Source organism: Penicillium mononematosum (assembly GCF_028829835.1).
Source record: "Penicillium mononematosum strain IBT 11891 chromosome Unknown utg000001l:1.0-4488741.0:1.0-4491989.0, whole genome shotgun sequence".
Taxonomy (NCBI): domain Eukaryota; kingdom Fungi; phylum Ascomycota; class Eurotiomycetes; order Eurotiales; family Aspergillaceae; genus Penicillium; species Penicillium mononematosum.
This window is the reverse complement of record NW_026643271.1, coordinates 1,247,153-1,273,958: the sequence shown is the minus strand read 5'-3', so window position 1 is coordinate 1,273,958 and position 26,806 is coordinate 1,247,153. Positions and strand designations below refer to the sequence as shown.

The 26,806-nt window shown below is 48.7% G+C and overlaps 14 protein-coding genes across 14 annotated transcripts; 6 read left to right on the top strand and 8 right to left on the bottom strand.

Moving 5' to 3' along the window:
- Positions 1-835: 835 nt before the first annotated feature.
- On the bottom strand, positions 836-2,023 carry N7519_000459 (MBL fold metallo-hydrolase; the record flags this gene model as incomplete). Its single annotated transcript, XM_057287238.1, has 3 exons — positions 836-1,409; positions 1,477-1,617; positions 1,680-2,023. The coding sequence occupies 3 exons, from the start codon at positions 2,021-2,023 to the stop codon at positions 836-838; spliced, it is 1,059 nt and encodes a 352-aa protein (XP_057153321.1).
- Positions 2,024-2,382: 359 nt separating this feature from the next.
- N7519_000458 (serine hydrolase domain-containing protein) lies at positions 2,383-4,261 on the bottom strand (the record flags this gene model as incomplete). The annotated part of the gene is made up of 4 exons (XM_057287237.1): positions 2,383-3,199; positions 3,290-3,563; positions 3,621-3,674; positions 3,724-4,261. 4 exons carry the CDS (start codon positions 4,259-4,261, stop codon positions 2,383-2,385), a joined length of 1,683 nt encoding a protein of 560 aa, XP_057153320.1.
- Positions 4,262-5,713: 1,452 nt separating this feature from the next.
- On the top strand, positions 5,714-6,658 carry N7519_000457 (SDR family NAD(P)-dependent oxidoreductase; the record flags this gene model as incomplete). Its single annotated transcript, XM_057287236.1, has 2 exons — positions 5,714-5,765; positions 5,823-6,658. 2 exons carry the CDS (start codon positions 5,714-5,716, stop codon positions 6,656-6,658), a joined length of 888 nt encoding a protein of 295 aa, XP_057153319.1.
- A 279-nt stretch (positions 6,659-6,937) lies between these two features.
- Positions 6,938-7,477, top strand: N7519_000456 (GNAT family N-acetyltransferase; the record flags this gene model as incomplete). The annotated part of the gene is made up of 1 exon (XM_057287235.1): positions 6,938-7,477. The coding sequence occupies one exon, from the start codon at positions 6,938-6,940 to the stop codon at positions 7,475-7,477; it is 540 nt and encodes a 179-aa protein (XP_057153318.1).
- A 205-nt stretch (positions 7,478-7,682) lies between these two features.
- On the bottom strand, positions 7,683-7,980 carry N7519_000455 (uncharacterized protein; the record flags this gene model as incomplete). The annotated part of the gene is made up of 2 exons (XM_057287234.1): positions 7,683-7,891; positions 7,956-7,980. 2 exons carry the CDS (start codon positions 7,978-7,980, stop codon positions 7,683-7,685), a joined length of 234 nt encoding a protein of 77 aa, XP_057153317.1.
- A 1,128-nt stretch (positions 7,981-9,108) lies between these two features.
- Positions 9,109-10,254, top strand: N7519_000454 (uncharacterized protein; the record flags this gene model as incomplete). Its single annotated transcript, XM_057287233.1, has 1 exon — positions 9,109-10,254. The coding sequence occupies one exon, from the start codon at positions 9,109-9,111 to the stop codon at positions 10,252-10,254; it is 1,146 nt and encodes a 381-aa protein (XP_057153316.1).
- Positions 10,255-10,998: 744 nt separating this feature from the next.
- N7519_000453 (uncharacterized protein) lies at positions 10,999-11,664 on the bottom strand (the record flags this gene model as incomplete). Its single annotated transcript, XM_057287232.1, has 2 exons — positions 10,999-11,318; positions 11,385-11,664. The coding sequence occupies 2 exons, from the start codon at positions 11,662-11,664 to the stop codon at positions 10,999-11,001; spliced, it is 600 nt and encodes a 199-aa protein (XP_057153315.1).
- A 653-nt stretch (positions 11,665-12,317) lies between these two features.
- On the bottom strand, positions 12,318-13,236 carry N7519_000452 (uncharacterized protein; the record flags this gene model as incomplete). The annotated part of the gene is made up of 4 exons (XM_057287231.1): positions 12,318-12,540; positions 12,756-12,864; positions 12,975-13,022; positions 13,104-13,236. 4 exons carry the CDS (start codon positions 13,234-13,236, stop codon positions 12,318-12,320), a joined length of 513 nt encoding a protein of 170 aa, XP_057153314.1.
- Positions 13,237-13,962: 726 nt separating this feature from the next.
- On the top strand, positions 13,963-15,172 carry N7519_000451 (zinc-dependent alcohol dehydrogenase family protein; the record flags this gene model as incomplete). The annotated part of the gene is made up of 4 exons (XM_057287230.1): positions 13,963-14,385; positions 14,435-14,516; positions 14,584-14,941; positions 14,995-15,172. The coding sequence occupies 4 exons, from the start codon at positions 13,963-13,965 to the stop codon at positions 15,170-15,172; spliced, it is 1,041 nt and encodes a 346-aa protein (XP_057153313.1).
- Positions 15,173-15,786: 614 nt separating this feature from the next.
- N7519_000450 (uncharacterized protein) lies at positions 15,787-16,371 on the bottom strand (the record flags this gene model as incomplete). Its single annotated transcript, XM_057287229.1, has 1 exon — positions 15,787-16,371. One exon carries the CDS (start codon positions 16,369-16,371, stop codon positions 15,787-15,789), a length of 585 nt encoding a protein of 194 aa, XP_057153312.1.
- A 1,070-nt stretch (positions 16,372-17,441) lies between these two features.
- N7519_000449 (putative MFS sugar transporter) lies at positions 17,442-18,951 on the top strand (the record flags this gene model as incomplete). Its single annotated transcript, XM_057287228.1, has 2 exons — positions 17,442-18,299; positions 18,361-18,951. The coding sequence occupies 2 exons, from the start codon at positions 17,442-17,444 to the stop codon at positions 18,949-18,951; spliced, it is 1,449 nt and encodes a 482-aa protein (XP_057153311.1).
- Positions 18,952-20,351: 1,400 nt separating this feature from the next.
- On the top strand, positions 20,352-21,173 carry N7519_000448 (Zn(II)2Cys6 transcription factor domain-containing protein; the record flags this gene model as incomplete). The annotated part of the gene is made up of 2 exons (XM_057287227.1): positions 20,352-21,089; positions 21,144-21,173. The coding sequence occupies 2 exons, from the start codon at positions 20,352-20,354 to the stop codon at positions 21,171-21,173; spliced, it is 768 nt and encodes a 255-aa protein (XP_057153310.1).
- A 489-nt stretch (positions 21,174-21,662) lies between these two features.
- On the bottom strand, positions 21,663-23,411 carry N7519_000447 (fungal specific transcription factor domain-containing protein; the record flags this gene model as incomplete). Its single annotated transcript, XM_057287226.1, has 1 exon — positions 21,663-23,411. One exon carries the CDS (start codon positions 23,409-23,411, stop codon positions 21,663-21,665), a length of 1,749 nt encoding a protein of 582 aa, XP_057153309.1.
- Positions 23,412-24,149: 738 nt separating this feature from the next.
- N7519_000446 (sugar porter family MFS transporter) lies at positions 24,150-26,063 on the bottom strand (the record flags this gene model as incomplete). Its single annotated transcript, XM_057287225.1, has 7 exons — positions 24,150-24,350; positions 24,404-24,839; positions 24,893-25,138; positions 25,195-25,346; positions 25,412-25,678; positions 25,730-25,842; positions 25,895-26,063. 7 exons carry the CDS (start codon positions 26,061-26,063, stop codon positions 24,150-24,152), a joined length of 1,584 nt encoding a protein of 527 aa, XP_057153308.1.
- Positions 26,064-26,806: the final 743 nt, after the last annotated feature.

Sequence of the window (26,806 nt, the reverse complement as noted above, 5' to 3'; positions counted from 1 at the left end):
GACAGCGTAGCAATGTGCACGGGAACCCTTGGCCACGAGCCCCTTAATGGAAGCGCCTGGCGTCGACCCCGGGCGAAAACGATACCACTAATTATGCAGGCAGTGATCACCAGGCTTCTTGGGAGACCAAGCCTCACGGACCACAGCCCTACGCGCTGAAGGGCCCAAATCAGTCGAGCTGCCGCTAACCAACGGATTCATAAGTGGTTTGCTTTGTCCTGTTATATTCCCTAAAAGACAGCACAGACCTCTGGAGGCAGTTGGTCCGACTTTAATTGGGATGTTTGGGAGGCTCGGTCGATTCACCTTACAAGCATCCATGTATTGATTCTGCATTTGGCTTGTCTCATGTCGATTGCCTGCCAATGAGCCTCATAAGTCTAGCGCTGTTGGTGCTCGCCCCTGCAGAAGCACCGTAGATGAGCCTACTCCGCCACGAATCTACCCTATGACCTGAAATAGCTTTCAGCTTTTACGCTCCGCAGAAATATCACACTGTTGGTTGGTAAGAGCGCACGTTTGCTTGATTTGTTGCAACTATAGACTTATTTTATTAGAAGTAGAGTTCAACGCGAGGACGACCTAGAGGTAGACAGGATGTAACTTAAGATTAAAGGGGCTGTTAATCATAGCACCTAATGTACGAGCCACTAGCCACCCTACGGTAGGCCTAGGTAGCTGATCTAATAGGACGTACCTGAATGCGAGTAATGGGAGCTACTCAGCTTACTATAAACTAGGGGCACATCTTCAATGAAGCTTGTTTAATCAAGCAGGAATGCAGTACAAGCTGATAGAGAAGCAAAAGGATGATCAACATGTCCAATTATGACATTCAAATCTGCTTGATCGCCGTTTCAAACTCTCCAAGGAAAGTCCACAGGGTTTTCTCCCGCCAATTCTTTTCTTTCCAAGCATTGGCCGGCAAAGGAAACAAATCCACGCATTCTAACAGGCTGCGATCGTGAGCATATATAAACCAGATATTGTTATCTGCATCAGCCACCTGTGCTTTCTCAATTGTCTCTATCGCCTGTTCAATATCTAAGCCCATAGCTGGCCGGAAGAATGGCTTGTCCGCCGATCCAGCCCGTCGGACTAGTAATTGCTCGTATACCGAGTCACCAGGACATAGAAGTGGGATTGGAGTAGCGAAGCTCGGTTTAATATCACGAGGAATGGGGAGGTGCTTTGACGGCCTAATTTCCCCACTGTGATGGCAGAGGTCACCTCCCATGAAAATGAATGTGTCCGGTTTAGTCGTGGTACGTGCTAATGCACCAAGGTGACCGACTGCATGACCAGGACTGTCTATGATATAGAACGAACCGTCGCCAAAGAAATCAACAGCTCGGAACTGGCCAACTTGGACAGAGTTCGAGAAGTCTATTTCACGTAGATTTCGTCCACTTTCGAGGGAGGGTTAGAATTTACAATATCTGACAGTAAACTCTCGCGGCGAAATCAGAGACTTACGCAAAGTCACTTTCGCGTATAGGAGCATCAGGTTTTGCTGGATAGCCAGGAATGAACTCGGCCTTGAAACCAGGGCCGACAATGATTTCAGTGGAGGAGGGAAATCGCGACGGGTCACCAATATGATCCCAATGCCAATGGCTTGCCACGAATATGAACGTCAGCACCTCACGATATTCATGAATGTATCCAATAAACCTTACCTCCAAATGATAGCGGAAATTTCGGTTGCTGCAATCCCATTTTTGTCGAGAGTATCGATTACCTCTTCCTTGACATTGACTTTCCATCCCTGCGCTTCGAGATGTTCACAGACTGTCGGCGCAAACGAGTTCAAATCTTTCCGAGTTCCAAGATCATAAAGAAGCTTTTGGCCAGAATGATGCTCGATCAGGAATGACCAGGAGGGAAGCGGAGACATATATTCCATTCCGTCCATTGGAGGTTCCATGAGAAACCCCAGTTGGAAGTTGTCAATCCGAGTAGTAGAATCGATGATTCGAACCTGGACACTCTGGTCGCCCGGTGGTACAGTGAAGCGCGACATTATTTGAGAATTGCAAAATCACTATTGACAAACTGAAAGAGACAGAAATACGGAAGGAAGAGGGTTCTACCTTTCTACTAAACGCCATTTTAGCGACCATCACGACAACCTCCTTCACCGCCTCACAACCCTCATCTGTACTGTTGTATACAGCATTGGGGACTTGTAAATCACTCGAATGTGGCTGAAGCAATATCTGGATTCTATCACCAGGTTCAATAGTTGACTGCAATATGAGACTGGCGGAAAAAGATGGGATACAACTCATGTTCTATTAAAAGCAAACAGGTCACTATCAACTAGGCTAAAAAAGCCAACCATCTACCACCCTACCAATGGGACCGATCCAGCTCTTGCACTCAAACTCGCTTGAGAACGGAACCGGTAGTCGGATACTCAACACTGACAAGTCGTCCATCAACCAGGTTGAGAATAAACTCGTCAGAGGGCCCCGCAAAGTCAAGGTTCATCCACACAAACGAGTTATCAAACAACCCTCCCTTCCCACCTTCCACAGCAGCACGAGGCTTCATCGGGGGCTGCGGCTGCACCATCCGGTGCGCCACACGAAGATTACCCTTGGCCTTGTACAAGGAAGACAACGACTTCGAGAACGAGTTAAGACCAGTCGGGTAGAGACGCCAATGCGCATGATCGCGGGCGTTGGTACCATTAAGCCAGAACGATTTCAGCCCGAGCCCGGGGCGGCCTCGATCAACAGACAGCGTCAGGTTCGTATCCGGCGACGCCTGGTCGACGAACGTGCCGGCCAGGTTTCGCTTGGCATTCTCTGCAGCGGCGTGCTCAGCTGCGGGGATGAACGTCTCGCCAACCACGTCGCGTAGGGGCCAGCGGGCGGGCGTCGCAGTGAAACCGGCTACCAGGATGGAGTAGCCGATGCCGTGGTCCGGGGACAGCGCAAAAATGGCTGTGTAATCGACGTTTCCGCCGGCCTTGGTGTAAAGATCTGAGATCCGAGTGCGGTTTGAGCCTGGGGTAACGGGGATCTCTAGGCGAGAAATTTCCCATGGGGCACCGACGAGCTCGACCAGACTGCCAGTTCCAATGGTGGGTTTCATCCATTGCGATGTTGTGGCGGGGGAAAGTAGCTCGGAGTTTAAGATGGCAAGACCTGCGGTGCGAAGGTCTGCAGTGTTGGAATAGTAACTGCCAGTTCTGCGTGGTAGGTTAGTGTGGGACTCTGGTTCGGATTATGGAATAGCACGAAAAGAAACGGAAAGAATGAAAAAAGAAAATGCAACATACGATGCAACAATTTCTATGTCACCACCCCATGATGTGTTCTTGTCAATGGTGCGGCGATCGATAACGTTAAGATCAGGACCTGTTGGCACTTTCGTCGACATGGACTCCAGGCCCAGTGGGTCGAAGAGAACCTCTTGGACAGCTTCGCTATAAGTCTTCCCCGACAGGCGCGCAAGTACCTGCCCTAGGATCGCAAAGCCGCCATCAGAATAGACAGCATTTCGGAATGGAGAAATCACCGGCTTTTTCTCGTCGCGGAAGAATCTCAAAAGATCTGCGTATGACATGTATGAGCGGCTTCCTAACTGATAGAATGGATTAAGTTAATCACCTTCGGCTGAGTATTGAGATGGCCTCTCGGGGTCCGCGTAGTCTATGAGGAAGTCTAGCGAAAAGTCAGCACCAGCGATCTGGTATTTTATAAGAGCACAAACCAGCGGCACCTCCAGAGCCAGCTTGCTGAGATGCCAGTGCTCCGACTGTGATATCCTCCCAGCGTATGCTCTCCAATGGGTCATTGGCTGGATTACCCGCCAGTTCGGGGAGGTACTTCGTCACCGGGTGGCTGAATACTTCTATACCGGCCTTGGCGATGATTGCGTAGACAGTGAAGAGTTTTGTCACGCTTCCAAGGCGTGAGATCGTCTTGTCATTGAATTCTCCAGATGTAACAGACTTTTTGGAGTTCTCTCCGACGTGCGAGTAGCTGTAGATGGATTTATTGGTAGCAGCCGAAAACACGTCAATGTGAAAGGCCAAATCCGTGCGGTTAAGAGCGCCAGCCGAGAAGAGGTTATCGATCAAGCCAGGGAACTCCGATCTGGCGTGGCTGATCGCGGTTGAATTAGAGGGATCAAAGTTGGAGAGGAAGGATGGACCGAGCAAGGGGACTTCATCTGTGGCGATGATTCGCGCTGTTGAGCTAACAGCGAATCCCAATATGGATCCAAGCAATGTTTTGCCAAGAAGCATTGTGAAGATTTAGGATTCTGGTAAACACGAGGAGCTTTGCGTCTTGGAATATTGAAGTGATTCTGTCCTAAGTCGAACAGTCGCTGTCCTGTATCTTATATATTGATACCAATTGCGGCTGCAGTCCGAATGACGGAGTTTGACATATCCAAGAGGCATGTAGGCCAAGCCAATATATTGTCCATAAACGGTTGGGTAGGGCGCCATCCCACTATCCTTGACGCTGAAAGGTCGATCGTGGACTATGATACGAAAGGCTGAGCTAACTTGGCCCCAGATCAGCGACAGTTGGTATGTTCATGGTAATTTGGTGCGCTTGCGCTTGGCGTTCGTGGTGGAAGATTGACATCCCCGAGGAAAATAGCGGTGACATCACCTAAGCACCTCTATATCTGTCGATGTCTGGTCAATTTTCTTGCTCACCACAGATAACTCTGGAGAGGTGTTACGTACATCATGTTGGGCACATTGGATACACGGGCCACGCCAAGTCAAGGCCCCCAATGCACAGCCCGGTATCAATATACTTATGCTTGTATCCGATAGTTCTGAACATCATCTTGATTGGGACTCGCGTGGTATAGGATTACATGGGCCAGTTGTCCTGTCAGTGCTTCAGATGCCAATCGGATGGTGGGGCAACGTGAGATGTACGGAGAAACAGGTTTGTTATGCAAGTGGTTAAGCATGAGACTCGTATGTTCTGGAGTGTGGATTTATTAGCAAGGATAAGGTGCATATATGTCCGGCGCACCATGCTGCCTATTACGGTATATGATCATCATGCCACCTGGGCACCAGATACGAGAATAATGTGTAGATTTATGATTAAGAAGCCGTGGATAGCTGAAATAGTTGTTCTAATTGGTGACCTGAGCTGAATTTGCCATGAGAACCTTGAAAATATATAAGCTCCTAGTAAAGACCATCATTAGATATGGAGCAATATTGGGAAACTGAACACAGAATTACACTCGGTTGCGGTGCTTTCGAGGGGTGCATAGTTGGGACCATAGATTGTCGTGAAATTTAGGATATCCAAACAATGGGAAGCTGACACTTGTGATATGAATATAGAAGTCTAGAGGTCTCACCACACTGCTTGATGATAATGAGCACGAGTATTACAACTCTAGTGTTCAACGAAAGAATAGGGAAGGAGAAAGGATTAGCAGATCATGCAAACCACACAAAACCTGCCAACCCAGCAAACAGTGCAGACAATGCAAAACATGCCAACAGAACAAACCAGATTCCGGCTGAAGTCAATTCGGGCCGAATGTGGAATTTACCCGCATGCCCGCATTTCCTCCGCCACACTCCAACGGGCAATTTTATTCCGGGGGATCAACTCTCGGCTAATTAAGAAGAGACAGCTTAAAGAGGTGGGCATTTCCTTCCTCAATTAATATTATCTTCTTTAATTCTCCAACTATTTCATTAACATCCAAAATGACTCGTGTACTTGAAGGGAAATTCGGCATCGTCACTGGCGGATCGCGGGGTAAAGCCTAGTATCCCCCGCATACCAAGAGAACACGCTAATGCGCCATCTACATAGGAATTGGCGAAGCAATTGCCCGTAATCTTGCCGAAAAAGGCTGCTCGCTGCTTCTGAACTTCACTTCAGAGTCCTCGCGCGCCCCCACCGAAGCACTGTGCTCCTCCTTAGCCACAACCCATAACATCAAATGCGAGAGCGTGCAGGCCGATCTGAGCAAGCCCGCCGAAGCTGTGACGGCAATCATCACTGCCGCAAAAGAACATTTCAGCACGTCCGGAAAATTCCAGATCGACATTTTGATCAATAATGCCGGCGTATCCCAAGACCGGAACTTGAACGACGCCAACAAGGGCCCCATTGAGGCCGAGCACTTCAACTGGCAATACTCCATCAATGTCCTCGCCCCGCTTCTCCTCACACAGGCATGCGCTCCCTTCCTCCCAACCGACCGAAGCGGCCGCATCGTGAGCATCTCCAGTGTATCCTCGTCGCTCGGTTTCGTCGGCCAGTCGATCTACGGCGGTACCAAGGCTGCCATTGAGGCGATGACTCGCACCTGGGCACGTGAGCTGTCAGACCGTGCGACTGTTAATGCCGTTAACCCCGGCCCGGTTGTTGGTGATATGTACTTCGCCACCGGAGAGCAGTTCTGGAAGGATATCCAAGGATACCAGGATAACACGCCTCTGAGCAAGTTGGATGTCAATAATGAGGACACTATGAGCCGCTTGACTGATGAGCAGAAGCGGTTAATTCAGGAGAAGATGGGTGGCCGTCGACCAGCTTTCACTAGTGAGGTTGCTGGTGTTGTTGGCATGTTGTGTACACCTGATGGTCTTTGGTGTACTGGCAGTGTGGTATGTGCCAACGGTGGTATGAAGATGGGACAATAAGAGAATATAATCAATTGAACACGATTTTACCTTCTTACTGGAGTATATGAGTTATCTGCACTGTATGTGCCTAACCACCTAAGAGTGCCTAGGCTATCAACCCCTGTCAGCGCTAAGCTTCCTTGGAATCCAGCCTTCGCACTGTGAGTCACTGACAATCTTATCGTGGTATCTGGTATCTCACGAAGATATAAAAGAGAAGAATATACCCAAAACTTGGAACTAGTATACTCTCTCACTCTAGAGTGACCTCTGGTATCCTCAAACTAACAAACCAAAATGCCGGGATTCTCCTTCCCATCAAACTTCACAATTCCCACTCCACGTCTCCAAATCAGCCCTTTCAACCCCACCAACCCAACCCATTGCGCTTTCTTAGTCCAGCTGTGGAATACAGACGATTTCATCAGCTCGTGCGGGAAAACCGGAATCACCACACCGGAAAAGGCATCTTCGTTCCTTACAGGCAGAGTCTCCGAACACTACGCCTACCATGGCTACGGCATGTTCCTAGTCTCAAGACAGACCGACGACGGCGCGAAGCCGATCGGCACTGTATCGCTCACAAGGGGCATTCCACCAGGCCCACATTATCTTGCCCCAGATATTGGGTTTGCCATGTTGCCTGAAGAATGTAGGAAGGGGTATGCGACCGAGGCTGCAAAGGCTCTTTTAGAGTATGCAAATAAGAATCTTGGCGTGGATGCTGTGTTTGGATTCTGCTCGCCTGCGAATCGACGGAGTCGGGGAGCTTTGGAGAAGATTGGGATGGAATTTAGGGGGGGTGAAGCCTTTGAAGGTTTTTGGTGGAGAGGATAGTGCTGTGTATGTTTTGCCTGGAATGAGTGATGACTTGAGTGTTTACAATCTTGACTGAATCGAGGGAGTTATTGTTCTATGGGATATTATCATGCATCGCGATACTCTCGTTCTTTTCGAGTAACTCATATACGAATCCATGCCATGGTAGTTCTCGGCTAAGTCTTTAGCTCAACTCCTGATTGCTATTTCTCATGACATTTCGCTATAGATTCGGTAGCTGCAGAAAGTCCGCTGGGAGGTCCTGAGGCAGCTTGTTCTCTTCGGCCCAGCGACGAATGGCTTCAAAGTTGTTGCACGGGTGCTGAGTGTTGAAGTCAACATAGGGCTCCGTAGGGTAAATCCAGATTTTAGCCCAACACTCCACTGTCCACAGTGCACATGAGCTTCGGCGAAGAATATCGAGGCAGTGTACTGTTGTGGGATAAATGATCAGTTCAAAGACATACCGCCAGAGAAGAATGAAGCAAACATACACACGTGGCGACGGACAACATAATCATTGTTCGTGAATTGAGAAATATGTTCGACTACAAAGGCCGTCCATGCCACCACGCCAGTGAAAGCCGAACAGAGTCCCAACTAAGAATAGCAGCATAAGTGCACTCAGCTGCAACGGGAATACTACAAAGCTATTGCATGTGCGTGTTGATATTTCCTTTCCATGGAATCCTCTTCATAAGAGTCTTCGCCGAACATTCAGTTCATTCTGATGACTGAGGGGGCTTTGCTGAATGATTTGCGTAGCGAAATGCGCCATGTAGTTATTCGGTCATTCAAGGGGCAATAGAACACTTACCTTGGCTTCTATGATTAGCAGACGCCAAACCCAGACCGCAACTTCACAAACCTGGGCATTCCTCAGCTTCAACACTGACACCAAACCAAACCTTATAGCTATTGCTAACCGCAGCAACGTGTTTCCTGCATGTCTCACATGTTTGGTATCCCATGAGTATGGTAATGCGTGGTGAATGGGCAACGTGAAAATTGCCTCAAGGGGTTGTCAACTACGTGGAAGGCAATCTTGAAACATCAGATGCATTAAGATGGCGTAAGAATGTCTCGGCTGTATAGCAAGACAGGATCAACACTATTCGAGCGCGGGTGATCTTCAAGTAATGTGATTCGTCCCCTGTGGACAAGATCTACGGATCTTCGACAGGTTCACGCGAGGTTCATCAGGCAAACCCTTCAAATCCCCACCATGTAAGGTTTAAGGTTTTATTTTAGTCTATTTATTGCGTATGCTACTCCTTCTTTTCCAGTCTATTGAGATCATCGTGCATCCAATCGGTTATCCCCCGCAAGGCAGTATGTTTATCAATTGCCCGTTTGCCCGGTGTCCCTTGCAGCGCCAATTACCATCAACCGCATAGAGGAATAGCGTGAGCCGATCTCAGTCATTCTTGCCAAACACACGCGAAGCTGTTGAGCAGCAGATTGAACTACATCCTCGAGTTTGGAGCTGAGTTGCTCAGATATAAATACAGCCAAACCAACCCACCTGGTTTCTATCACCATTCTCAACACAAAGCAATCTCAATAACTTTAAGCTCGCAATAGCACCGCTGAAAGCAACAGCCCTCCTATACTTTATCCGAACCTCGTCGAGTTCACTTCCCTTCAAGATGCGCTACTCTATGATCAACGGCCTTCTTCTGTTGACAGTCTCCCCCATGTCTGTCCTCGCGCTTCCCTTGGACCCCAACGCCCTGCCTGGTCAATGGAACCCGAGTGGACAGCACCCAAATAACCACTGGCAGAATGGTCAGGGCGGTTGGACCGACGCCAACGGCCAGTGGCACAATAATGGCGCTGTCGGCCCTCGTCACTGGCCAAATGACCACAACAACCAGGATGGCTGGACTGATGGCAGCGGCAAATGGCACCCGAATAACCCCAACAACCAAAATGGCCAATGGCACGCCAACCAAAACGGTCAGAAGTACAACAATGGCTGGACCGACGCCAACGGCCAGTGGCACAATGATGGCGATGTCCGCCCCCGTGACTGGCCCAATGACCACCACAACAACCAGAATGGCTGGACTGATGGCAGTGGTAAATGGCACGCCAACAACCCGAACAACCAGAATGGTCAATGGCATGCCAACCAAAATGGCTGGACAGACTCCAACGGCCAGTGGCACGTAGACCACAAGCGTGATGTTATTCCCGGCCTAAATGGAGCTGTCAATAGCAACGCAGCCAACCTCGTGAACGGTGTGATTCCTAACCGCCGCAGCTGGCGCGACGGTGACAATGACCAGAACAATGGCAACTACGGTGAAGGCAACAATGGCAACGGAAATGGGAACTATGGCAACAACGGCAACAATGGAAACAACGGCAACAATGGCAACAACGGCAATGGTAACTGGAAGCGCGGCAACGGAAATGGCAATGGGAACGGCAATGGACATGGCAATGGCAACAACGGTAACAACGGCAACAACGGTAACAACGGAAACAACGGAAATAATGGAAACAACGGCAACAACGACTGGAAGCGCAACGATGGCTTCAACCGTGATATCAACTCGGTGGCCAACCCCTCCGTGATCCCCCGCGACTCGAACAGCGATATCAAGTCGGTAGCCAACCCCTCCATCATTCCCCGTGACACGAACAGCGACATCAAGTCGGTGGCCAACCCCTCCTTGGTCAACTCTGTGACCAAGCCCTCCCTGATCTCCCGTGATTCGAACAGCGATATCGACTCGGTGCTCAACCCTTCCACAATCCCCCGCGACCAGCCCACCAACAACGCCTAGGTTATTCCAAGCTCCCCAAACAGCAAGTACCAGAGCTATGGTCACTACGAGAACCACGGCTCTTACCAGAACTACCCCTGAAACGGACAGAACCAGGATCAGAACAAGGATATCAAGGCTGGTCAGCAGGACTAAATTTGGTACTCGGGACATCCAGAGTGGGATTTGTTTGGTGTCGGACTTGCAGTAAAGGATATTATGTTGGAAATTTGGCTTCGAAGACAGGCGTCGTTTGCACGAGGACACGAACTGTATACGCTCATTAAGAATTTTGCTGATGGATCGGGTGATGGATTTCAAGGTTACTGGAAATGATCGAAGGAATAATGGATGGAATTCGATACGAACCTACAGCAGAATGCAGTTATTCTTGAAAACTTTCCGTTGCTTAATTTTTGCATATGACACATTGTAGCTGTCGGCCATATCAGTGGATGATGGATTCACAATGAAAATGGTTCGTAGGCTCTTGGCAATGTTCTTCATACTTACTAGCAGTACAATTGTAAGACTTAAGGAAAATAAATCTGGAAGCCCGCCTATTCAGAAATATTGATATTGGTTGAAAGCTCCAGGGAATGACACTTGATGATAAATCTATATGGAGACAATGATGTGTGCATTCACTATGGAGCCGACCTGACAGGACCAGAAGCAAGAGAAAAAGAAGTGAAGATGGATCTATCTGCCTGCACAAGCTCCTAGTATTGGTGTGCATTGGAGCACCCAGCGAAACCCAAGCACTTAGCTGATAGGTACGAGCAGGTTCGAACCGAGCAAGTAATACTGAGATCGATGTGTTGCGATATATTTCCTCACAGTCTCAAAGTCCGATCTCTTTCGGCTATTGTAGTCGTAGTTGTTAATTCGAAGTCTGGTGGGAATGGGGCTTTCGCTTTGTCGAACGATCTTCAGGATGCCGTCAAATAGAGCGTCCGCTTTGCTAGGTATCCTGTGGAGTTTCTGGAGTCTCTCCTGTATGCTTTTGTCGACCTGGAGATACAGCCAGCTGGCAACAGTGCGAGACCACTGTACCCATCTGCTGTAGTTGCGTTGGCCCTTGGCTGGCCGGGGCACACTGCTGTTGATCAAGTGTTGTAGTCAAAGCTGTGCTAGTGCGTGCCTCGCACAAAGAGCCCATTCTTCTGAGTCCTTTGAGTTGAGCTTCAGTTGACGCACATTTGCAATTATGACTTGGGTCAACTTCGGTAGGTTTGACCCTTGCGTTTCTGGTGCACGCACGTCTGCACTATCGAGGTCGTTTGTCACTTCGACCTTGTTGTCTTTGGAATTGATGTCGTTGGCATCAATATCCTCAGTATTTGAAATGCTGGCTCGTTGGCCAGTGTTGGTGATTTGGGAGTCGGGTGTCGTGCCACCGTGATGGTCCGTAGCATCGGCGGTAGCCATCTCGGATGGCTGAAGGAAGAGGTTGTGATTGGCTACGGTTAGCCCCACAATGTTGGGGGTTCGGTGGTACTGCGTTGTGGTTGGATACGCCAGTCCCACTGTGGGGCTTTGGTGTATAGTATAAAAGAAAGGTTGATATGGATACTCTCTATATAGGTAGATACCTAGGTAGTAGAGAATGATGAAAGATGAGTGCGGGTATAAAATAGGGTGGATGAAAGAGAGATTTGAATGAAAGATGGATGAAAGGGAAGAATGATGAAAGAACAGAAGAGAGATATGAAGAGACAAGAAAGAAGAGAGCAGAGATCTATCTACTTAATTGTCACATCATGTGAAGCTTCCAAACTACTAGTACTATTACGGCTGTTGACATGCGAGTATGACGCAGGTATGAAAATATCTTGAAAAAGTAGCAATAAAATTTACCTAGCTTAGCTACGGCCAGCGGTAGATATACTCGGAGCAGCATACCTGAAGCGTTCCACATTTTCCTCAAATGTTTTTATCAAGCTCAACACGAGCCTCTTATAATAATGCTATCGAGACTTGCTTGACCCTCTCACAGTAGGCCCAAGTCCTTTGCTTCAAGCTCAACAATACTCGGAATCAGTTCAATCATCTTCGGCTGTGTAGGCGTCCAACAAAACAGCTTACGGGCACGAATAGCATGCCCAATTCGTACCCCAAGCATAGAAACCATAGTAACCCTCCAGAATGAGCTCCATAATCTGCGCGTCATTCAACTGCTCAACCTCCGGCGAGGGAATGAGGTTCTTTTCAAAAGCGGCCTTTGTAACTGCGCGCTGGATATCGCCCCAAACGAACGGCCCATTCTCGGCTAGGTAGTAGTCGTCATTGTTCCACGTAGCCTTCCTCCCACCAGCAGTCGCGGCGTCACAAAGTTCGAGTTAGAGCTTCGTTAGATCTTGGATATGGACGTGATGCCAGACATTCTGGCCTTGGCCGACGAGAAATCCCTTCCTAAGCTACAGAACAGCAACACTAAGGCTCGCTAGAAGGCCCTTTTGGGGGTAAGGTCCAGGGCCAGCCCCGTATATAATCGGGGGACAGACGATGGCCGTCTTCACGCTGGCAGGTTCGACTTGGAGGCGTCGATTACGATCTCGTTGACGTTTCGGTGTACGGCATCAGGGGGCATATGGGGCAGCTCGCTCATACCTTCCCAGTCGTTGTATCCTTTGGAACGTTAGAAGCCGTACGAGCGCGTAGGTCTTCGACAGTCAATATTCTCGTACCGGAAGTGTAGATAATCCAGACGGGCCGCTTAGGATTGTGGTGCTAGGCGCCTTTGGGGATTGTAGTGGCAGCAGTAACGTGATCCGAGTTGGCGAAGTCTAAAAGTAGAGGATGTTAGTGGGATATATCTGTTGATATAGGGATGGACACTTGCTGAAAACTATGTCAGCATCCGCGACTTCTTCCTTCAATAATATCGACGGAGGCCAGATCGCCGCGCACCACGCGGATGTTAAGATACTGCGCCGTGAGCTTGGCGGCCTTATCCGCGTTGCGGACCGAGTCTGACAGTTGCCACTCGGGGGTGGGCATTAGCGATAGCGTACAGGCTATCACCTCCAACAAAGCCAGTGACGCCAGTCCTGGATATTCAGAATGGGATGTCAAATCTGGATGGAGAGACTTACAGGAAGAGCTTGAGAGGGGCCACTTTGGGTGAGGCAATGAGTAGTAAAGAGGAAGGAAGGATAAGAGAGCAGGTACTTCCGAAACAGGCTCAACGCTTTGGATTTCGTGTACCTATCACTTTTATGCAGTAGACGTTCAGGGCCATATTTAAAATTTTCCCATCCAGAGAATGTTGTCACCAAGATTTATAACGCCCTGTAGTTCATAAAACTTTGTGCTAGTATATCAGTCACATTGATAATCACATCGCGTAGTTCGCGAAGAGTAGTATGGCTCATGCCAGTGGAGGGCCCGGTGGAAGGTCCGGTGGGAGCCCGGTGGGGGTCCGGCGCGAGTGGCGCAGTACAGTAATGCGAAGATTACCTTTTGGAATACGATCTTCGGGCGATGTGGGTTTCAAAGTTTGCAGAATAGATCTTCCCGAGGTCTTGATGAATGTTTAATAACCGTTGACGCAATGCCCGAGATCTGGTGGGATACCGGTGGATACCAGGTGGGTGGCCGGTGATGCAACACATTTATTAATCAGTGGTATACAGGTCCACCCCGATTTCTTAAATTTATAAATTCGACCACTGCCTCGAGATTTCAATATCATCAAAATCATTCCCACTGAGAATCTATACTACGATGGCCCTCCCCCGAACCTACAAAGCCTTCCGGCACAGCGCGGGCAGCATGCCTAAACCACTTGATGCTGTCACAGAAGAGCTTCCATCTTCTCTCAAGCCCAGTGAAGTACTCATTCGCATCCACGCTGTGTCCCTGAACTACAGGGATGTGGCAATGATGCACGGGACGTACCCGGTTTCGGTCATTGAGCGATGTATCCCTGCATCCGATTGCGCCGCCGAGGTCATTGGAACTGGGTCTGACGTTCACGATTTCCAAATCGGAGATCGCGTTGCGCCTATTTTTGACTTGAGCAATATTGATGGCACTGAAGAAGAGACATCGGTATTAGGTGGTGATGTCAATGGAGTGTTGCGCGAATATGCGGTGTTTGACCGAAATGTCTTGTTCCATTTGCCCAAGCACCTCTCTTGGGAAGAGGTTAGTATCTTCCAAATATGGTGATGCCCAACATACTGATCTCTGGCAGGCCGCTTGTATCACTTGCGCAGGAGTAACTGCGTGGAATGCATTGGAAATGCCTCGATCCAAAGGCACTGCTCTTCTCCAAGGTGAGACCGAATCTATCTCTTGAGTCATCATCGAACATACTAACAATTTCCTTTTTTTTCCACTCAGGTACTGGCGGAGTTAGCATGTTCGGCCTGCTGATTTGCCTGGCTGCCGGCATCCGTCCAATCATCACCTCGTCCTCTGGCCAAAAGCTCGAGCTGGCAAAGGCCTGTGGGGGTCCAGGCGCTGTCGATACTATTAACTACCGAGACCAGCCTAAATGGGAAGAGGAGGCACGTCGCCTTACTGACGGACGAGGTGTCAATGTTGTCGTCGAGAACGTTGGGCCTTCCACAATTTCCCAAAGCCTCTCCTCTCTCGCCAGAAGGGGCACGGTTTCCTTGGTCGGATTTTTGGGTGGATTTGATGTCGATCGCTTCCCTGATACCGTCCTCCCTACCTTGACCAAGAGCGCCACCATTAGGTATGTCGCCCCTTTCATTTAAGATATAATGTGCTAACCGAATGTGCTTCTAGGGGAATCAGTGTTGGCTCTAAGGCTGACCATCAAGCCTTGTGCGACTTCCTGGCTGATAAGCAGGTTGGTCTGAAGCCTGTCCTTGACAATGTCACTTTCTCCTTTGAAGATTCGCAGGCGGCATTTGATCACCTTTGGAATGCGAAGCACATGGGAAAAGTTGTGATCAAACTGTGAAGAGTCCCCCCAACAACGTGAGAACACAGAAATTTTTGAATGCCCAAGTTCAGTACTCGGTACCTTCATAAATCGCGATAGATTGTAATCCTTTTTCAACCTATGGAGTAACATAGTGACCCTTCCAATATTTAGTTAGAGACAAGTAACAGCTCCAGACAAAAGTAGCTCATCTTCTAGCATGAAGAGCATACTTTTATTCCCAATCAACTCCAAGGCCTTTATCGACTTTCAAGATTCACTCCTACATAGACGTTGGCCTACAATCTGTGGCTGTAGTTGAGGTCCGATAATTGTCTGAACGCGGGCAGCGTAACCCGAAATCCATCCATAGATGGATGGATGTCTGCAATGATTTGTAATACAAGTCGAATCTTTCCAAGGTTGGTTCCAGTAAAAGAATAGATTATCTTTTTTATAGCTTACTTAGATTAAAAAGAAGAGTCTAGTATAATTAGGAGATCGAGTTACGCGTATTAGAAAGAGACCTAAATAGACACTGGGAAAAGATATCCCAATGTTATTTTTCACAGGCGGCCAACTTGTCTTACTTATTACAACTTGAAAGATCTATTGGAGGTCGCAAAATAAAAGAATGAATTCATTGGCAGTGTCTAAAGAAAGTCCATTTCAATATCGTCCGTCATTTGCTCAAGGTGTCCGGCGACCATAAGGTCCATTGACGGGTCAGCCCTAAGCTCAAACGCCAGTCGGTCCAAGCTATATTCCATGCTGATACATACCTGTTCTAGCTGCGGATCTTCAAATCGGGAGGAGAGCCACTCGGGAGTTGCGTTTCGGACATATACACTGTCCGGGGTCTCATCGACCATTTCAAATGCAGCCTCTTTGATTCGCTCGGCCTGATGGGAAAGTGAGATTAGCTCTTTGCGTACATCCTTTATACGATCGGCTCCTTCACTTGTATTTCTCAGGATCCGAGCTTGGGTCTCTAGGCCAGCCTTGAAACTGAGGCACTCCTCTTTGTAGATTTCCTCCCAGGTCTCGAGTTCGATCAAGTCAGAAATTGAGGTTTCGGTTTGTTGGGCACTAGACGAAGTATTCATATTGTTAACTGGGATTGACTGCGAGGGCTTACCGCTCCTATCGACTTGGCTTGTAGGGATATCGGTGTTGAACCAGAAGTCAAGGGTAACCAAGAAAATCCGCAGGATCCGGTAAAGAGCAGATTGAAGCATTTGGATGATATGGAAGACAATTTAAGAGTGCCTTTAGTTCTATACTCGGAGAGGGAAAGCCAACAGTATTTATGCTGTGGGAGTCGGCACTTATTTGTTTCGATTCAAAAAAAACAAATACACGGACAAAGGCCATTGTTCACTAACTATGAAAGGAGTTGTTATTGATCTCATTGCGCTAATCACAAAGACCCAAGTGAGGCCGGCTTTGTTGTTTGACATAATGAACAAAACCCAATTCCCACATACGAGAGGCGGTGAATCTATTTCCGAACGCCTTTTTTTCCTAGCAAAATACCTGTAAGAGGGCTTATATTTCCTTTCGCAGGCAAAATGGATATATTAACCAAATACCCGGGTCCGGCTTGGCATTTGCGTTAAAAGCCGACATTCTCTTGAATCAATCCCAAAAGCCCCATAAAAGCGACTAGTCAAGCCCCGGAAGCCCCATAAAAAAAAAGAAATCACAAACGAGGGGAAACCCCCAGGAGATACCCCGAGGTAGTAATTGGAGGACGGCCCACAAAATGTTCGGCGCTCGTTCCTCTCACGTCGATTCGGCCCGTGAAGAGCTCAAATACAATCTCACCGGAGGACCCTTCTCCGAGGTCTAGTCCATTCTGTCAGACTGGGATATGGCTCCCCCAAGGCCCTAAACAGGAACTTTGGTTTTCGTGGTGGTCTAGTGGAATAATAGTGGAATAATGCCGTATTTTATTGCAACACATTCTTTTGTGTGGGTTGTACTCTATACAATATAGATGTTGGTTTCCTGCTGGTCAATTTTCGCAAGTAAAAGAGGGAGTTATGATACGTAGAAGTCATGAGCAATTTTTGTAATTGAACATAATAGGTTCATAGAATATGCAGTACAGTACCTAATCAGATAATGACTGCCCTACGTGGGTCTGGGCATTAGGAAACAAAATCTTCAGAGGGGTAAGAGTTTTCTTTCCTGCTTATTATTTTATTACTTTTGGAAGTATTTTTTCTTTTTCACATTTTCAACAACCCCAGCCCTTGGATAACTTCTTCTCAGACCTGTCGGCCAAACCCTAAAAGCCGAAGTAATGGGGTTAATTCCCCTCCAGTTCAAAAACCCGCCGAAATACATGCTAGCATGCATTCTATGCTCAGCAAATGGAATCCTCTTCGGGATGGACACGGGTATTATCGGCCCGGTCACCGACATGAAGGACTTCAAAAAGTCATTTGGTAGTCAAAACTCCACGATCCACGGCCTGATCGTCTCATGTATCTTGATTCCAGCAGCGCTATCCTCTTTCTTCGCTGGCTATGTCGCCGATCGACTTGGTCGACCGAAGGGCATCTGCATCGGCGTTTTCATCTTCGGCGCAGGAGCCGCAATAGAAGCCGGGGCCGTCGCTCTATCTATGTTCATTGTTGGCCGCATCGTGGAAGGTGTTGGCGAAGGGCTTTTCCTTGGGAATCTTGTCGTCTTGATTTGTGAAATCTCACCGACTAGTACTAGAGGCGCTCTGACGACTGGCCCTCAACTGGCTACTACCCTAGGATTGGTCATGGGGTACTTCATCAGTTATGGGACATCGAGTCTCCGCTCGTCACTTTCATGGCGTATGCCGTTCATCCTTCTTGCCGCCTTCTCCATGGTCCTGTGTGGACTTTCGCTTCTGTATTTACCCGAGTCACCTCAGTGGCTGGGACTTCATGGCCGATATGCAATGGCCGAAGAGGCGTGGGATAAATTGGGCGTCAGCCGTGCAGAGCGTGAAAAGGTTGTGCTGCAAGTGCGGACTCAGGAAGTTAACTCTGAGACCGAGACGGTCAAAGACGGAACCATCGATAAGCTTCTTGCTATCTTCTCCAAGGATGTTATAGGCCGGACCATCCTTGCAGTCTTTTTGATGGGCATGCAGCAGATGAGTGGCATTGATGGCGTCCTTTATGTACGCTCAATCCCTTCCTACAAATTGATACAACTGACAGTGGCTAACGCGAAATCAATAGTATGCTCCACAGCTATTTCAAAAAGCCGGTCTTGCCTCGTCGGAAGCAAGCTTTCTGGCCTCTGGCGTGTCAGCACTCGTGATTTTCGCCGTCACAATCCCGGGTCTCATTTATGCCGATAAATGGGGCCGCCGAAGCAGCATTGTCTACGGTGGTGTTGTAATGGGGGTCTTGATGTTTTTGATGGGCGGTCTTTATGCTGGAAATGCCGTGCACAAGACTACTGGCGCCGGTCGCTGGGTTGTGATTGTCTGCATCTACATTTTTTCCGCTATTTACTCTGTCAGCTGGGGAATCTCCGTGAAAGTGTACAGCGCCGAGATTCAGCCCCAGCGAACACGAGCATCCGCTACCACTTTGGCTCATTCGAGCAACTGGGTGTGCAACTTCTTGGTCGCTTTGACGACACCTGTCCTCCTTGCAAAGAGCAGCTTCGGTGCGTACTTTTTGTTCGGTGGATGTTGTGTTATTACCGTCATTGTTGGCGTCGTCTTCATGCATGAAACGAAAGGTCGGACCTTTGGGGAGATTGAAGAGGCCTTCAAGGGTAAGTCGCGAGGAGGGAAAAACAAGTTTGGCCGAGGTGTGTAGCTCTGTGCCAGATATCAGTCCTCGTAGTCACCACTTTATTTAGAGCTCTACTGGAGTACTACCAATATTTGGATTCAGGGACAGAACAACTGCAATAGCTTAAGAGTGTTTCGAAAGTAAATGGTGAGGACTGAAGAACTCCCATCATATTCAAAGTACATCTGACGCCGAGGCTATGCGCGATGTCTCAGGGCTTATAGTGCACGGACCTTCTCCGTGATCAACCGTCAATCTCACGGCCAATGCGCCACAGACAAGGACATATCTGTGTTTCGTGTTCTAGGGTTCACATGGGTGACTTTCGGAATGAAAGATATACACGTGGGTTTCAGAGCAGTCACGGTGCTCTAATGATATCAACCCGTGTACCTTGTGGCCGCTTACCTGCATAAGACGTTAGCGTCAAGACGACCACAGCCAGTCAGCGACTAGCGCACGCGTCTTTTTACGGTGAAAGTATACGGACGGTGTTCTGTATTATTCACAGTGGGATGGATACTAATATAACCAACAGCACAAATTAAAAGGCAATTGGGCAGGTCGCAGGAGCCATCAGCCGTATTCGTTCCAAAGGAGTGGAATCCCTGGATTCGACAGCAAATCAACGGCCTCAGAGATGCAAGACCCTGGCACTGGCAGCTCGACGGCGCGAAGTTGCAGATAAGGGGAAACCCCAAGGTCGTCCATATCCAAAGAAGAAGCAATCAAACGAAGCTTGACTTGCTATCGGAAGAAACAGGAACAGGAATAAAGTAAGAGTGGACGAGGGGAGAGGGGAAACGAGAGAAACAAGAACGAGGGGTCTGCACCTCGCCATATGGATGGACCCTGCATGATACATATAGGTATCCAGCTCCACCGACACGGGCCTTGGAGCTTGTTGGATCTAAGAGTGAGGCTGTGCTTGGCGAGAACCTTCATTCGGAGAATTTCCGGAGCTTGGCGCGCGATGGCTTCCATGAGCAGTGATCTCATAGGATTAGAGACCAATTGCCAAGGGAAATCCGTCTGTAGATCGTAACTTTTGGCACCAAGCCTGCTTATTTCTCGCATAGAGCGGGTTATTGAGGTTGTATTCGGCCTGAAGCAGAGATCGCCATCGCCATTCCCCGTTTTTAAAGACCCTGAATATCCCCGCTGATGATAAGAACCGTTCGGGCTTTTCTCTTCCCACCCCACACACGATCGTCTCCCTCCACAACGGGAAGTTTCTTGATCCTTGATCCACCCATGATCGCCTTGATCGTCTCCGTCAAAGAAGAATATGGCGCTTGTACCTTCCCGTCGAGCTCCCGTCTCGTCGGGTCCCTTCGTCTGCACTGATCCCGACTGTCGAAAATCCTTTCTACGCAAAGAGCATCTTAATCGCCATATGGCCATACACACAAACTCGCGCCGACATGAATGCTGCATTTGTGGGCGAAGCTTTGCCAGGAGGTAAGAGCCGCTCGCTGGCTGCTTGCCGTCTTGGCTATAGAGGGTCGGCTGATCGATCCAACAGTGACAGTTTGAACCGACATGTGCTCCAGCATAGTGTATTTCCGACGAAAAGAACACCGTCAGCATGTCAGACATGTCGCCGTCGTAAGACAAAGTGTGATTCCAACTACCCTTGTTCCACATGTGCCGACAGCGGGGAATCATGTGTGCGTGAGCCGTCTAGTACACAGGCATTTACCCCTGTGACGCGATCACCCCGTGAGGGTTCCCTTAGAGAGCAAACGACGCCAATTGATGCAGAGGAACTAGACCCCGCTGGCGCTTGGAACCTGATCATGCCAAGTGCAGAGGATACCTCCCCTATACAAGTGTCCCCCATGCAACTGGATTGGAATCCTCCGATGAATCGAAGTGTGAGTAACAGCATCGCCGATACCCGCTCTGCCTCGGGCAATGTGTGCGCGGAAGATTCCCTGCAACCACTAATCGATCCACTGATGGCCATGATGTCCGGGATCAATACAACCACATCTACACCGAGCGAGATCCCTTTGTACTACGGCGGGCCATCTGACATCATGAGCTTTCAGTTTGACGCACCAGTCTGGCAACCTTCTGAACTGAGGGATTACTTCGGTACAGACCAATCTGAAATATACATGAGCAATGTGCCAACCTATAACCCTGCGGATTTTCAAGTCAGTAGACGCTACAAGCTATTACACTTGAGGAGAACCACTAATTTAACGTAGCAAACACAGCTACCTCAATATTTAGGATAACGGGCCCTGAGATGTGCAGCACTGGATCTAGCCAGTATTTGTGGACACCATTTGGCCCTCTTGGGTATATACCCTGATAGTTTCCGTGGCTGTGCATGGCAAACCTAGGTTGACTCGACTCATGGAGAGCCAGCTCCTCTTGAAACGAATTGCACCAACAAAGGGATTTCGGATGTTATAATCTTCCCATGCAGTATGTTACTGGCTGTGATTAGGTGGTGGATGGCGTGACGTTGACTTTGAAGACCATGTTTGGTATATGATGCATCCATATTCCACATCGGGTTATAGGGACTCAATACACCAGATCTTGGAAATCCCAGAATGGAAATATCAATCCAACTGGAGGTTAGATAATCTTTTTTTTATGCTTGTATATCAAAGATTGTTGAAAGACTACCTTCATGTAAGGACAACCGCCCACACCGCAGTTGCTGTTTAGCAGCATGATGATAAGGTACTTTTGAGCGGCCTTGGTTCAGATAGAGCTCAGGTTAACGAAAATAAACTTTGCGATATGTTCTCATCACTGAAAACCATACTCCAGTCCATATCCGTCAAAAGTTCATCGGCCCAACCGAACAGATGAGACCCACCATCGATCACCGATGGCGTACGCTCAGTTCCCTCAGCACCCTGAGAAACCGCTTGGAACAGGACAGCCACAATGTCTGGAGCACGGTCAGAAGCCCGCATCCATGGTCTCATCTCCGCAAAGATCTCAAGCGCTTTGTTTAAGCTCGAGTACCAAGATATGACGTCGTCGGAACCAAGTGTTCCGTTAGATGATGCAGCCATGGCAATGGAAAGGAGTGGAACCATGCAAGCTTGGAACAGATACCAAGCAGAATTCCAGACTTGGGTTCGATTGGGAACCCAGTGAAGCGCGATCGCGTCGATGGCTTCGGCGGCGATGGCACGACAGAGGTCGGCCATTTGCTCTTCTGCTTGCCCCATGCTGTGTCTTTCGTGGTCACCATACGCCTTGTACAAAAGAAAGCACCGGGATAGCATTAGGCGGACATTGTGGTACCTGTTGCGTAGGAACTCGCGCGCCACGGTGATACGAGGCGGCGTGTTAATGGTCTCTTTGAGGATAGGAGATAATGACCTATACCACTCCTGAAGTTCGTGATCAAGACCTTGAGCTTCGGATATGTTGATCCTGGTGGATTGGGCGAAACGGTGCTGGAGACGGTTGCTGATGTGACAGAACTGGGTGCTGGCTCTCAAAGAGGCTGCAAAATGATCGTCCGGATAAAGAGCAGTGGGCAATGATGTGTTCATCGTGCTACTATCCCAGCGTCCACATGTCGGGCGACCCAGTGTCATACTGGCCCATGTGTCAAGGCAGTACAGACTCCACCAAGTACGTCGTCTACTTTCCAGCCGGATGGCGTGCCGTTGGCCAATATCCGCATCCTGATGTTCGACACGCGTTGGGGACTCCCGATGTAACCCCAATGCTATGGCCAAGCGTTGGGCAGCACCGAGGATCGCGTATGCCATGTTTGGGGAGTTTCGGTAATGAAGATAGTACCCGCCCAGCAAACACAGAGCTTGAAGAGTCTCCAAGTTACCAGATCCAAGTGAGTCCAGGTCAAGGTAGGACCGAGCCCGATCGTAATAGTATATGTGTGCAGTATCACTTCCTGAGGCAATGGAGCCCACCGTGAGCACCATGTTGCAGAGACCCAACCATGCGGGAGTTTGCCGATCGCCGGCAGCGAAGGTTGCCCTAAAAGATTCCTCATGCAAGAAAGGGGTGATGGCATGAATATTCTCGAAGTAAAACCCAATATAGCGCATCTCTCGCAGGGAATCAGATGGCACTGGAAATCCGAGATGCGGATTCAAAGCAGATGGCCGATTGACTTCTTGTTGGGCCTCGGGCCAGGTCTTCGACTGTTCCACAATGCGGTCTTTCGCGGCAGGACAAAGCCGGAACAATGCGCGTAGAACAGCACTTACGGAGCATATGCCCAGGTACGAGCGGCGATGTCGATCGCCCGCCAGACTGATTGCATTTATATCGTCGCTGGCTGCAATGGTGGCGGGGTTGTGCGCCGACTCGTCCCAGCACCTTTCCTCTCCCGATTCCCCCCTATCTGACTCCTCTGGTGAGTCATGGGCATCTTCAAGGTGGCTGGAAATAACGGATGATATGTCGACAGGGGGCGCTTCACTATAGCACTCCGAGGGTCCGTCTTCTGGTGAGTCATGCGACAACAAGCGCATGAGCTCCGATCGATCCTTTCCAACCAATTCCTCTAAGGAGCAATTAGGAAAGAGTAACCGCAGAACCCCGTCCTGACGACGCAGTGTTTCTGTGACTTTTTCAAGGGCGCTGTACGGAGCGGATTGCGTGTATTAGCGACATGATTTACTGACCCTTGGAGGGGTTAAATCGCTTACCTCCTGCTCGTTGCCTGACGCCTAGTTCGTTGTCTATAGGCGCAGGATTCGGAAACTTGATAGTACTGACAGCTCGTACAAGGATTTCCCCCGTCGCATTTCACCTTTCGGCGGGTACATTCCGAACACGACTTGTTCACTCTGCGTGGGGGTTGAAGCTTTGGTGTCGCACATTCCCCGGGTCTCGGGTCTCAAATGTGTGGAACATGATGGAACAAGAGATCCCATTCTGTCAGTCCCGTCATAATCTTCGCTCAGAATGGCGCATATTGTATTGGCAATGCGAATGAGGAGGGAAGTTTTGCGGGGAATAAACAATTGAGGTTGGTTTTTCCGGGGGCCGATCCTCGGGGTTGATTGATCTGCAGGTGCACCGCCCGGGGTCCCGAGCTCAAATCTACGACTTCACGTGGGGTTGTACCTGAATAGCTTAGAAATATTTCAAACGCATCGAAATCACTCTTTAGATACCATTGTACTCAATATCACGGCAATACCAAACTTGGCATACATTCTGGATGAAAGTATCGTTCAATATATATATTTGCAGAGCGCCTAAGACTATACCTCACTCCTTCCAGCCACAATAAGTCGTTTCCTAGCGTTTGCAGCTTCGACACTGGCCTTTCGCGGGTTCTTTGCCTCAAATATAACGTCAAGCTCCTCGAGTGTGAGTCCCTTAGTCTCAACAAAGAAGAAATACATGAAGGTCATCTCAAAAGTATCCCAAAACACAAAGAACACATAGAACCAGTATCCAATCTAGAGAATCCATTAGTAGTGCCGAGCACATAAGGTTCGCGGCCTTTTCTTACATTTGATAGCGCAATGGGACCAACAAAGGTATTGAGAAACCCAGCCGCCCCGGCCGTCAACTTGAAGGTACCCATGGCCTTGGCTCGCATTTTGTTACTCACGACTTCAGCGGGGTAGATAGGCTGCATTGGGGTGTAGCCACAAGCAAAGATTGAACCGAAAAGGAAGATGAAGACAATGCTGACGGTCGATGCGGTCGTGCTGCCGTACTCGGTGTAGCCGGCGGCGCAACCTGCTACGACTGACAGACAAATTGCCATACCAGCCGTGCTTGTAATAAGCATCTTGCGGCGTCCTACAACATCATGTAGACGGGAACCGAAGATGGAAGCCACCCAGCCAACGACCGCATACACGATATTGAGAATCAATTTCATGTTGGTGTCTGTAATGCCAATGCCACTGAGCATGATGGGGAGGTAATAGGACACGATGCTAGAGATGTTGTCAGCTACTCAAATCGCTATTACCCACAACCTTTGACATACTTGTTTCCGCTGAATTGGCCGAACCAAGAGAACGCAATGTTAAGCATGAGTCTATAGCGGCTAGAACGGGACTCAACAAGCACCCGGAGGTCGAGGAGGTCTTTCCAACTAGCTTGATGGTCGGCATCGACAGTTGCGAGGATTTGTCTCATCTGCAATGTAACGAGCGGATGGTCAACGTCACCATTCGCGTGATAGGTAGCAATAATAGCTTTCGCCTCGTCGTGTCGATCATGGGACATGAGCCTTTATCAAGAGTTAGCTTAACAAGACAAGACACTAGCAACGGAATATCGACGTACCATCGCGGAGATTCAGGGTAGAATTTGATAGCTAGACACACAAGCCCCGGGCACACTATCTGAAGCCAAAGGGGGACCCGCCAATCCAAATTGCCTTGGTCGGCAAGGTATTTGTGGCATGCGTACACTGCTGATGTTGAAAACACAGAGCCCTTGAAAATTCTAAAGTTAGACCAAGAATATTCTGTGTCTTGTATGTGCTCTCTCAGATACATACGACATTATAAAAAGTGTTATACATTCCTGCGATGGTTCCCCGATAAGCTGGCGGAGCAAGTTCGACCAGATAAAGGGGAGCAGCAGTATGTGCGCATGTTGCGAAGAAGGACAGAATAAATCTTCCAGCAATGAATGTTGGGAGATTTGTTGCAAAAGCTGTCACAATGGTGCCGACACAGACACCCAGACAGCCGAAGAAAATGTGCCATGTTCGCCCGTACCAGTCGGCCATCCAGATGAATAGTGCGCCGCACATTTGACCAACCTAATAAAAAGTCAGTATAACACGTAATCACTTAGCTAATATTGCCTTGACCTGGAAAATAGCAAAGACAATGCCAGTACTAGCGTTGCCATTCTCAGGCAAGCCAAAGTACTCAATGTAGTTTGGGAGGGCATTGATAGATCCCATCAACGAACTGTCAAATCCTATATGGTGTTAGGAAGCCGAATTATAATTATATTGGTGCAGAGGACTGACCGTTCATAGTTGAACACAGGAACACAACGGCCGATAGGATATACAGCTTGATGTAGCCTGGACCGCGAGGATCCGGCTTGTGTGCCGCCATGATGGCCGCGTATGTTTCAATTGACTCCTCCATATTTTCTACCTCCTTCAGGGTAGGGCCTTCCTCTATCTTGCTCATAATGGAAGTAAAGGATGTTGCCCTGCACAGTTAGAAAAATTATGGGAAGGGTTTCGAAAGGATTGCGATAAGAAGAATAACAATTGGCCCTTAATTGTCACAAAGCTCCAAAGAAGGTGCGATGATAATGCCCGGGAATCCTTTTGTCAAAAATGCAGGCCATCGAAGGGCTCTTATAAAAATACCCAACGTCTGGAAGATGCCCATATTGTATAGTGCGGAGTAGACTTCCATGCAATCCCTACGGGGGACGCATGAGGCCCCAATTCTTTTTGAGACACTAGCCCGAAATCGTCGCACGGAGATTCAAATCTTCGTGACGGGGCCCTCGGAAATATCATTTTGCGAGACTAACCAGAATCGCCAATTAGAAGAATGAAAATAGAAAGGGTCCAAATTTAAGTGCGGTTTTTAATAGAATATTCTATTTGTTAATCCCGTAATCAGGTAGGGGTCGTCCAGAAAATGACAACGTCGCATTTCCGATTAATCAATACGGCGGTTTGGCCGAGTGGTCTAAGGCGATTGACTAGAAATCAATTCCGTTCGCGGGCGCATGTTCGAATCATGCAGCCGTCGTTTTTGCATTTCCTTTTTTAACTCCGAATTTTGCATACCCGTTTCTTCTCTTCTTTTCTTTTCTTTTTTCTTTTTTTGGTTCTCCATGCTGATTGAATTATATTTAACGAATTATTCTAGAAATATAGATGAGGGCATATACTCTATAGGCTAAAAAGATTAAC